The sequence below is a fragment of the Oreochromis aureus genome, linkage group 7 (genome assembly GCF_013358895.1).
Source record: "Oreochromis aureus strain Israel breed Guangdong linkage group 7, ZZ_aureus, whole genome shotgun sequence".
NCBI classification, from domain to species: Eukaryota; Metazoa; Chordata; class Actinopteri; order Cichliformes; family Cichlidae; genus Oreochromis; species Oreochromis aureus.
The window spans coordinates 11,002,179-11,014,411 of NC_052948.1; the positions used below are offsets into that span (position 1 = coordinate 11,002,179).

A 12,233-nucleotide genomic window follows, 5' to 3' on the forward strand; every position below is an offset into this window, starting at 1 on the left:
TTATTTAGTACATCATTCACAAATATTTGTTTATTGCCTATACCTTTTGAAAAAATTATTATGAACAAATCCAAAGGAGTAAGATATATATGCATATTTAAACTAAACAGAAAAAATAAGGTGTGTCTGTACATGGATAACAAAACAAAGGCAAAATTCTTCAGGGCTAAACTCTCACATTAACTGTAAACATTGTAATCTTTTGACTGGCTCTGGAGCACAAAGTTATTCAGTCAACAATGTGCAATCTTTGAAGTAATCCATCTCAGATAACAGGATTTGTGTGCCAACAACGTTATATTTTATCCCACCTAATTCTTTTTACAAAATGTAGAACTTCTTTAACCTTGACTGAGATAAATGTTTCAAAGCTCTGTTAGGCAAAGGACACAAATAACTTTGTGCGTGTTCCTCTGTCCTAAAAGCCAAATTCTTACACTGAACTAACCTTCTGTTTGTTACACAAAAGAACATTTATTGCTATACCACCTTAAAATAATAATAAAAAAATATGATATAGGTCAGGCCCTGCGACAGACTGGCGACCTGTCCAGGGTGTACCCTGCCTCTCGCCCTATGACAGCTGGGATAGGCTCCAGCGCCCCCCGCGACCCTGAAAAGGACAAGCGGAAGCGAATGGATGGATGGATGGATGATATAGGTCATTATACATTTTGATGCAGAGATATAAGACCTAACTGGCATTTAAAATCAAACCACCTTTTCAGTTATTGCCTCACAGACAAAATGCCCAATTTATATAAATATGTCTGCAGGTGTCACAGATACTCTTTTGTTCTTATTACTGAAAGAGTAAAAAAATAATATGCTGGAAATCTGGTGAGATGGGCGAGAACTGACTCCAGCCCTCAGGTTGAAAACCACTTATGTGGGCAATATAATTCAAATGACTGGGATATTTGAATTAAACAAATAGGATCAACTCAGGAAAAGGTAATAAAATTTCTTTGCTTCTTTTAAAAGCAAAAGCTCTACAAGAGTACTGAGTACTTCTGTAGGATGCAGGAAATGTGTAAGAAGGACAAATAAATAAACAAACAAACGACACAATTTAATGTAAAGAATTGATAGAGTTGAACACAGCATCAGAAAAGTTAAGGAATAACCAAAATAATGTAAAAGCAACCCAGTGGGAGGAGCCACAGATGTTTCAAATATTGTAAAATACTTAATCTAAAGGTATGACTAGTGGTTTTAATGATCACTTTTAAATATTTAAGATCTGAAACAGCTGCATGAACCGCTTAAGTTGTTAACTAACAGCAGAAACGAAATATCTGACTAAACCTAATGATAAGCATATGAAATAGTCCACTAAGTGACATGAAATTCTTACTTAAGTAGTAGTTAAACAATTAGCTGATGTATGACGGAAATAGTGGTCCATATTGTGGGGTAAGGTGTATTAAATAACATGGGAGCCACTATTCTCAATAATGACATGAAGTTTAGAAGCTGGGACAGCAGAAAAGTGTTCCCACACACATCCGGCTGGGGGTGTGTGTGTTTTGTTTGGGTTGCCCCGTCGTTCCAGACACGCCGGGTCTAAATCCGCTCCGTTTTTTGTATCCTGCTCCTGACCACCTTATCCGTAACACTTTGTGTTTCTGTGTGAGAGAAGCCGACTCTTGTTTACAGCAGCGATTCCACGGAGGAGCGGCGGAGACCCGTAGTGTGCTTTAACCGAGGGCGAACCGTGGGATTTCAGCCTGTGGATACGCACGCGACGGGAGTTTTTCTTTTTCTCTTTTGTGCTAGGCTATAAAGGCAAAACAAGAAACACTCTTGGAGAGCAACTCCTTGGACATATTCTCCCTCCCCACTCCAGCCGAGGTCGTCTAGCTGGAGAGCTGGAGACCCATTCTCTTGCGTGGCACAAGTCTGGTATTTTCTTTCAGTTGCAAATCCCGACTGACGGCGGAGATAAGTCGGAGCTGAGGGGCTGAAAATTTGCTGATTTTGTTTTTAAAAAAAGCAGCTTCTCATTGCGAGCCAGGACTGCTTGGTTTGGGGGGGGTCGATAGACCCTGCTGTTTGAATAGCATACGGAAAAAAAGGTTTTTCATTCATTTTTCAACCTCACAGCCACCACCCCTGTGGATCTGTACGCGTTTTCAGCCCACCACCTCCTCACACACTTATTCACACGGGGGGATTCTTGTGAGCGACACTGGCTTTAATTTATTATGGTGGTAAAGGCTGCTAAGATTTAAGTCTGATATTTTTTTGTTGTTGTATTAACGGGCCTGGTCGCACTGTGTAGGCTACGCGCATGCTGTTTTTAAGAGATGGAGAATGAAGATGGGGATTGCCATCATTTATTCAGTAAAATCATGGCTTGTGTGCCATACCAGCCAACGTCAAAGCATCCTGTGACTGGCAAAAATAGCAGAGTGTTTTAGTATTCCACCCCCCAACGTTTAAATATTTTTTGTACACATTTATTTATATGTTTAGAGCAAATCCAGACAGATAAGCGACCACGCATCAGGATATCAGAGAAGCTTTTGGGCTACGAGACACTTGTTTTGTCTTTTCTTTCTTTTCTTTTTTTTTTTTTTTTTTTTTTTTTGCGAAGACTGATTTATTGAGCTGATGAGCACAACTTAAATATTTGTACTCTTTTTTTTTACCCTCATTATTTTTATTTTTTCTTGAAGAGGAGAATAATGTTCAGGAACGTAAAACCAGAAGCACCGATGGGTGGCCCGATCTTGTTTTGGGGTCTGATGCTGTCTGTCTCCGCTATCTGCATATGGTCCACATATGGAGAGAGTAAGTATTTAGTTCTAATCAGTATTGTTTTTATGAAGAAGATGTCGCTTGAGCAGGAATAGGCCTAAAGGCATAATTTGCTTTTGTAACCCAGTTTAACCTCTTGCATAAACGCATTTTTTCCCCACTAGTGGAGGATATGCGTTAGCTGCAATTATTGTTTTTATTTGCAAAATAATCAGAGTGAATACCTGTAGTTGGACAAAACGATGGAATGCGACAAAACCGACTTGTGCCCCTTACTTATGCTATCTGAAGAGGACCATGTGGTATAGCTGCCGTCAGTTGATGCGCGCATTTAACCAAATACAGTCACTGTTGTGCGTAATATCGTCTTATTTAATGAAACTGTCATGATTATTGAGAAACGCGTAAAGACATGGAAGCAGACACCGGTGTGATTTTTGACATTAGACATCCAGAAAGCACGGGATGAAGCCAGGGAGCTGAGCTGAAGGTTACTACGACCATGTGGCCATTTTACATTTCGTAGTGTGGCGTCGCTGCGCACGAACAGCCAAATTAAAAAAACAATCTGGCGATCCCTTGCTTCTTAAAATGTAAAATGCCCGAAGAGTGTCTATACATCTAAATATAATGTATAAAAAAAATAAAAATAAAAAAGTGAAACATTGTTACATTTGTATAGATCTGTGCGCTGTTAACTAATGAAAGTATTGAAATACAGCAGCGCCAGACACATAAATCCAGCCTTAACAGTGTGCTTTTTTGTAAAACGCAAGAAATGTCCGCTGACGTTATATTAACCATCCAAATAACGTTTTAATTTTCTTTGGCATGACGTGAAAATGTGTGCACTTAATGCTAAATAACCGTTAAAGGCGGGGGGAAAGTAAAAAATAAAAAAAATAAAATAAAAAGGTTTGTAGGACCCAGTGTTGACCCTGTATTCAAAGTATTCAGTTTTATAAATGGCAGAATTTCACAGGAGTCTGCCCACTTTTGTTGCCTTTGATTGATCTAAAAGTTTGTTTTTATGGTTTAAATTTAGAATAGGGTGATAAATCATACAAAATAAAAGCTGTTTTTGTATATATCTATATATAAATCTAATCTGACCTAATCCTGTGTAATGTACTGAGAGCTGCCACAGTCAAGGCTGCTTTTTGCCAATGCTAAAATAGAACAGCTGATCAATGGGGGTCAAAGAGGGTTCCCTCCCCAGTCAGTGACTGGAGTGTGTTTATATCTAATGGCTCATTGTCTTGGTTTTCAAAAGCGAAAGCTTCTGCTTCAAATGCCTAAAGAAATTAGTTGTTGAAAAATTTAAAAAGGAAAAACTAAAGAAATTGAATGATAGAGATGATTAAGCATTCCAGCCTTTTGTAGTAAAGCTTCTTGGGACACTTTGCATCAAATTCCCCAGATTAAACAGAGATAGTCATGGAGTTCATTTAGATTTTTTTCCCCTTTAATTCAAATCTTTATTTCTTTGGTGGTGTTTATGCCAATAATCCGAATTGTAAAAAACTTTCAGTTTATCATATCATAGTCATGATCTGCTGATCGTAGATACATTAAATCTGTTTGACACACCCATCACCACAAGTTGCTCTTTTGCACGCCTCACATTAATTGCATCTCTCTGCTTTGAGCCCATTGATTGTGCTTGAGTTGAGTGTGTTTGTCAGCTACGCTGCATATGCTTTATATCTTGATAAGTAAGGAAACTGATAGTCTGACCTCTGTTTATATGGAAATGGACGAAAAAAAAAAGTAACACGGTAGTCCTACCACAGTCATGTTCTTTGAACCCCTCTGAAGGCCACAAGCACATCTGAGGGTTGGAAGACAGGCAGTTGCCCTCAGATCTCGGCTCTCTGTGGTGTATAATACATCAGAACTCATGCAACAAAGAATTTCATAACAAAGGCTGCGGACAACATTCGAGATGCAAATGTATCACTCGAGGATGATGTTTACTTCACCGGGTTGTAGAGGGACAGAATTTCCAGCGCTCCATTAGGGGGTAGAAAACCTTCTTTGCTCTCTTCATTTCTGTAATCTGTCCACACCAATAAAATGCAATTAAACTACTTTTTAACTTTCGCCACAGTAAACTTTCCATGCCATGGCTTCGAAATGCGCAGCAAACAAGTCTCTAAAAGTCTAAAAGGGAGAGTGTGAGGGCGATAGAGACTCGGTGTTTGGAAATAGATTGTGCAAAAATACTCTTGAAAGAGAAACAGACTTGGTTTTGTTGATTGGAAAAGTAGTGAGTTTGTGAACTGTTTTATTGGCTTGTGCTGTTCGCACGGAGCGGTCTCGTATGTAGACTGATGCGCTTAACTTCATCACTTGGCACCACTGCTATTAGAGTTATAAATAGATATGTCACAGGCAAAAGTGGGGTCGTGTAAGTACAAGCACCCGCTGTCCTGATCCGTGCGGGTACACCAGAGTTCCTGTTCAGTTATTTATGAAAGAACATGTTGCTTCGGAAAAAACCTGAATGACGGAATAAATAATCAAGCATCAGTGAACACTGTGTTTGACAGGCACCCCTCCTACTTTTCCCTTTGGGGTATGGCATATTTGAAGTTCAGCACTCTTTGTCATGACGGGGTAAGTGGCTCAGATATGATTGCTGTCACTCTGCTCTAAGGTGTACTTTGTGGTTACATAAAGCCCCCCCACTTCCTTTAGGTCTTCCCGGAGACTGGATGCAGGAATGCCTAGTCACACCGCACCAAAAGAGTGTGACAAGCGTTCACAGCCCTGTGTTGTGTGCACGCATGCAAGTTTATTGTGCAGCATCGAGTGTGTACTGCAGCAGGACTCAGCGTGGCAGCCTGAGTCAGTGGCGTGCCCCTGAGTAAGGATGTAAAAGTGTGTCACTGGGCTAGTTTGTGCGAGTGCAGTCAAATGCTGGCCTACAGCTCCTCCAGGCTGCCAGCTGAGGTTTACAATGCTTAATTAAACACTTTATTTCAAGTGGCATGTCACTGGATTTGCTCAAATGCAGTATCCGTCCGACTGCACATACATCATCATTGGCTGCCGGTTTAATGGTCCGCAGAGTATTTTACAATTTGCGAGATGATGATTGCAAATGTTAGCTCTTCTAATGGATGGCACTCGCTTTATCAGTTGAAAGCTGTTTGTTTAAAAAGAGTGCTGATCTATCCTGAATGAGAACCGTGGAGCGGAGGATCCCAGAATGTCTACAAGAAGCCTTTTCTGTACTCATATTAATCTGTTACACTAAAGATCATAACACTGCATTTTACTTTATATTCCTTTACGTAGGTCATTTTTTTATACATACAGCAGACCAGAAGGCTGTAGAGTGAAGCTGACAGTCAAAGAACTTTGAATTAAATCCTAAGGGAGTTATCTGATGAAAAAAGATATATTTTTAAACCGTATTTTGGGGCAAAATCAGGTGAAGATTTAGAATATTATTACTTTAGATAACTCTTCAAAATAAGTGTCCAAAAAGGTGCCAAGATGATTGCCAAGTGGTGAGATATGAACTTGGAACTCAAAGTCATTGTCTTTTAATACAAAAACAACTGTGCCTGAGTGATCTTTACCACATCAGTGTGCAGTTCCGCTCGGTTTCGTAGTCAGGTCTAACTTTTTTGCTCGTCACATCTGGTTTTTAAACCACCAAGGTGGTGAAGGCTGAGGCCGTCAGCACTAAGCTCCATCACAAGAAGTGACATCAAATTGTCTACATCCATCTTTTCTAAACATTGTATCAAAATCCTTCTGGTGACATTTTTCTTCGTTTTCACATTCTCTGTAGGTTTTCACACTCCCTCCTTAAAGAAATTACATCACTGCAAATTCATATTGCTGTTTTGAGCGTGTGCAGTGTGTATGTAAACACAGCCTGTTACCTCTTGCCCTCTTCCCTCATTCTGGGTGAGGGGGAGTGCCTGTCTGGGAGTTGTTGTGATGGGTAATGTTACCATTTGGGGTTTTGGTGAAATCTGAGCCACAGTGATTGAAGTAAGGTCCACTGAGTGGACACGGTCCACCACACTGCTGGTCAGATGACTTCCAGTATGCTGCGGATTAGAGCCAGTTGATGTGGCAGGTGTGAGGGGATAGGACAGCAAAGTGGCCAACTCCTTCACTGTTTGAACCTTTTAATGATCATACTGATTTTATTGGTTGAGAATTCATATAATTTTGAAAAACACAATTTCAGGAAGTTGATCATTTGCTATAAGCGCCTTTGGTTGCTAGGCAACCCTTGAAAATAAAACCAGACTCTTTATGATTGGCCTTAAATGAGAGGGAACTAGGAAATCTCAGCTAACTTGGTCTCAGTATATATACACTAATAAAAGTGGTAGTTAACACAATATGATCAACATAGGCTTTTTTTTCTGGAATTCAAATAATAATAAAAAATGCAGATTTAAAAAAACAAGAAGTGCAAAATAATCAATGGAAGTCAGCAGACAGGTAATTGAGTATTTTAAGTTATCTGTTAAAGTCGGCAAACATTTCTTTCTGCCCACATGCTCTGTTTTTACAATTTACTTTAAGACTGTCATTCTTGTTCCTCTTTTTGTGTTATGGTTAATGATTAATCCACAATGGAAACAGTTCTATGCCTCCCTGCTTGCACTTCGCACAGAGCCCACCAACAACTTTATGTCAGTAACTGCAGGGGTCACAGAGTTTTTGGGACCCTTAAAATCGCTTCAAAATAAACACAGGGAAGAGGAGTCTTCCCTAATAACCTTCCCGGAGTTTACAGCTGGATGTCTGATAAAGGATACAGTTGCAATACAAGTGCTTTCCCAGAAAGCTCAGTTTGTGGCCTTTTGATAAACAGCACGGCATGTGGTCCCAGATTGCTATCTCATTTTTTTCTCTCAGCCAAAACTGAGATGGCGTTTATTTATGTGTGAGGTATGTTTACTGGATCCGAATCTGATTTTATGTGAAGCTGAGATAAACGGCGGCCACTTGCCTCGATTTCATTCGACGCGTTTGACCGTGCACGTGCTTGTGCAGGTGTGTGCGTGTGTTTGTGTGATGACATTTCCACAGAGAGCCAGGGCAAGGTTTATCAGTCATAAACACGAGCCGATGGATCCCATCACGCTGAGAAGATATGTGTGTTTACTCAGCAGTGTGAAGAGCAAAGATACACGGGAGGGGAGAAGGAGACGCGTGTTATTCAGGGTTATCATGTTATGTGGACGCTGTTGCTGAAATGTATCTGGTGTATGTAATAATGAATAAAGGATTTGGTGTCTTAATCTTATTTAAGCATCGTTGTCTTCGCAACAAATGAGCTGACTGGCAAGAATCGGAGAAGCCTGGAGGCTTAGTTTGAGGCAACGTCTTTCTCGGTCTTTTTGCGAGGAAATGATTGGAATTCCTGGTACTTAACATGCCTAATGAGTAGAACAAGGGAATCACAAAGAGGAGGTCTGTGTAATTCCTTTCATTTTATTCTTCCTGGCTTTCTTTGTGAGCGTAAATCTGCTTTGCATCGACGGCACTCAGAAAGACATTTACTGCATAGCGGTTTCTGTTTGCTGCCATTTTACACCAGGATGGCCCCTGATAGCTATGCTTGGCAGAAATCTTATCTTTCCCTGGCCAGACGCCTCCTGATTTTATTAATGCCCCCATCAGGAAGTGGAGCCTAGAGTTTCTCTTTACTAACAAACAAATTAGTCTTTGTATTTGAGTGGCTCCACCCCTCCTCCCTCTTTCCCCCGGCTGCTGGAGAAGCTGGAAGAAAATTCTCAATGAAACAAAGAAGACATGCAGCTCGATGGCTCACGAGTGCAGCCCAGGGGCATTGGTGTTGATTGGGGAAAGCAAATACTATTTTCTACTGGAGTAATTGTTTCCGTTCTAAATTTGGACATGTGAAACACCCCTGCAGGAACAAATATAGCCCGTTCACCCCCATAAAGATTACAATTTCTATTTTTGGTAGAATAGCTTTAATGAAGCACAACAAACGTGGCTTTTTTCCCCTTTTTTTTCTTTTCAGAAAAACAACCATGACTGAAGTGAAGTTAATATACTAACAGAACTATTTGTATGCTTGTTAGATTTCTATGTCATTGTTCTATAGTCTAGAAAAACAATCTGGAGGCATAGTGTTCGTGCTGGGAGTGGAAACTGTTTAGCTCTTTTCTTTATCCTTTAGCTCTCAGTAGACAGTGTTTTGACAAGGCAATGAAAACATGTCTGATTGTCTCATTGGATGGACGCCGTCACCGTGTGGCGTCTTAAGCGCCTTTAAGAACATAACAGGTTTAACCTAAGAGCTTGTATGTCATTGCATTTCCTGAGCTGATTGTTGAACCCTCTTTTAGACACTGTTAAAAAATATATAAAAATTCAAGTAGATGTTCTGATTTCATAACTATTTAACATGCAATGCAAGGGAATTAGTTGTCCTTTGTCTGAGATTCACAGAAGATTTCTCTTAAGCTTTTTGACTAACAGTTGATTCCCAACCACTGGTATTTTTACCCCAGAGAGTACTTGAGCTGTTGTATGAAGGAATGTGAAAAAACTATATAGAGAAAAATATGATTTATAGTCAGTCAGCTAAAATTAATCACTAAATGGAACGAAATAGTCAGGGTAAATGGGTGAAATATGGATGTTTGAATTAAAATTGGACTATTTTAACTTCACTGAAGTGAAATATTAAAATAGGTAAAAGTAATATATAAATTGATTAAATAGCTAAGTACAAAAAAAGACAATTATGTGGTAACAGTAGAAATAGTTGGCTTGAGAAAATTGATGAACAGAAAAAGAGTGAATTGGTAAACAGATTGATAAATTATTGAAACTGATAAAAAAATAATAAAAGCTTGAATAAAGTTTGCAAAGGTGCTGATGAAGTGAGACTGTATAATCTACTTTGAAGCATTTACCCTTCTTGCATTGGGGTATTCAAAGGGTATTCAGTGTGCACAAAGAATTGAAGACAATGTAGGATGTTGCATAAACAGGCAAGTACAGCAGATGTCATATCTAAGTATAATCATATACCCAGGATTTGCTTTATGCATTTCCTTTGCGTCATTATAGGACCAAGAGTTATTTATTTATTTGTTTGCTTTCTTCTTTGACTGGCTGAGCATCTATTTTCTGTCTTGTATTTTATTTTCATGCTGATTGATGACTGTTACTTGTGAAGTGACTCATGACTTCCAGTGCTCCATGGAAGTATGTTTCTTTGCTTTTCTGACAAAACCTGTCGACACCTTGTCGCCTGGGGACAGACATGACTAACTTGGCGCATCCAAAACTGCATACAGCATGTATGTAATTGCATGTTTCACTGCGATAAGGTTTCCCTTGGTGTAGTTCCTGTTTTGCACAATTAATAGGATAGCTGAGTATCATCAATAAAAAATGCAGTCTTTTTATTGTGTGTGTGTGTGTATGTGTGTATGCATCTGCCTGCTTGCCTGCCTGTCTGTCTGTCTGCATATGGGTGTGTGTGTGTGTGCGGTGTGAAGGGATGCTCCAGGCCTTGTGGTTTCAAGTGCTGTTTTCCGAGAACAGAGAAATATCTTATTTAAATGCTGGGGTTATCTGAGGTGAAAGACCACATGTCTTCCAGCGAAATGCAGGGTTTGTATCTGATATGATACAAAAGATGTATGAACATGTTAACTCTCGCGCTTCATTGTGAAAGTAAGCGACTGTTTCTCTCATCAGCCCTTTCAAAATGCATTCACCTCAGCTGACCTTGGTGAGAACCTCTCCCCTGTGTCGCACTTAAAAACTCCTTTCCTGAGAGAGCAGTGAGAATAAATCAATTTCTTTCATGCAGCGTAGGAACTTGGTGTAAACATGCTGTTTTTCCTATATGAAAAACTGCCAGCAAAGTACCAACTTTACCGTACTAACAAGATTATATGTTTCAAGAAGATTACTTATGTGAAAATCTTTTTTGCGTACACAATCTACAGGCTGTATTTCCCATCGAACACTGGTGAAACTGTGTATATGATGCATATGTAACACTGTAATACTCTTCTGTTGTTCTTTTTCTTTGTTTCTCAATGAAGAAAACCGTAAAGATGTGTTGTCTGTGTGTTGCAGTCTGTGGCCCGGATATCGACCTCCGAAATGACATCGATCAATTTAAGCGTCTTGAGAACTGCACGGTGGTGGAGGGCTACCTGCGCATCCTCCTTATCAACGAAAAGACCAGCAACAACAGCCAGCAGGAGGACTTCCGCTCCGTCAGCTTCCCGAAGTTGACCGTCATCACCGGCTACCTGCTTCTGTTTCGTGTCTCGGGCCTCGATAGCCTCAGTGTGCTCTTCCCCAACCTGAGCGTCATTCGTGGGCACAATCTCTTCTACAACTACGCCCTCGTGATCTATGAGATGACCAGCTTAAAAGACATTGGGCTTTACAACTTGAGGAACATCACCCGTGGGGCCATGAGGATCGAAAAGAACCCTGAGCTCTGCTACCTGGACTCGGTGGACTGGTCATATATTATGAACACTGAGTTCAACAATGTTATCAACGGGAACAAGAAGGCGAAGGAATGTGACAATGTCTGCCCGGGGATCATGGAGGATAACCCTCTTTGTCAGCAGACGACGTTCAATGACAATCGTAACTACCGCTGCTGGACCTCCAACCATTGCCAGAAAGGTAACCCTGAACTCCTTGGTAGTTTTCATCATGGCGATGTTTGAGCGATGCTTTGTGCACAGTAGAGTAAATGCTTTGATCTAGCTCGGAGGTTTCCAGCATCACAAACATGATGAAATCGTACATTTCTTCACCAGTGAACAAATCCCATGAATCTATGCAGTGTTTTTCCTTCATTTCCGTCAGGCAGTCAGATTGTCCATGGGCCAGTGCAAACATTTCCTCTCTGTTCATTACAGAGACCTTGTCTTTAGATCAGGCTATTTGTGGAATGAAGGATGGCTGCAATATAGAGCACCAGGTATTAGAGAGGCATACTCAGTTGAGGTTAAAGTTGCCCTGCCAAGAAATGAGGTAGTCTACCTGTCTGGACCATGTCAGCTAAATATTTGCCTGAGGGACATTTTGCGATTTATGAAAAGGGGTATATTGAAAAATAAGGGGGGGAGGGTCATTCTTGTTTAACTTTGGCCTTGCGGTAGGGTCATGCATTTTTTAACAGTTCAGGGGAGGGTCATATTTTTTATTTTCATTGCATTTAAATTCTTTCCATTCTGTAGAGTTGAATCAGTTCATTTATGAATATCTGATACTTTGTGCATCCATACAGCAGGCGGGTGTAGCACCTTGTGGTCACATTACTTATCTTCACTGTCTTTTTCACAGATTTTAGAGTGTGAGACAGTTTGTGCTTTCAGATCAGAAACTGGGACAAGTAGATCTTCCGTCTCATGCCTCTTCAAAACAACTCTGTCAACCACTTCAAGTCTTTATAGGCCAAAAAGATGAGCAAA

The 12,233-nt window shown here is 40.2% G+C and overlaps 1 protein-coding gene across 1 annotated transcript in view; it reads left to right on the forward strand.

The window, feature by feature from the left end:
- The first annotated feature begins 1,653 nt into the window (after positions 1-1,653).
- LOC116313500 (insulin-like growth factor 1 receptor) overlaps positions 1,654-12,233 on the forward strand; it is a 70,821-nt gene continuing 60,241 nt past the window's right edge. Inside the window, exons 1-2 of the mRNA XM_031731214.2 lie at positions 1,654-2,796; positions 10,873-11,439. Of these exons, the coding sequence (XP_031587074.1) occupies positions 2,691-2,796; positions 10,873-11,439 (673 nt within the window). The 5' untranslated portion in view covers positions 1,654-2,690. The remainder of the gene's footprint in view (positions 2,797-10,872; positions 11,440-12,233) is intronic.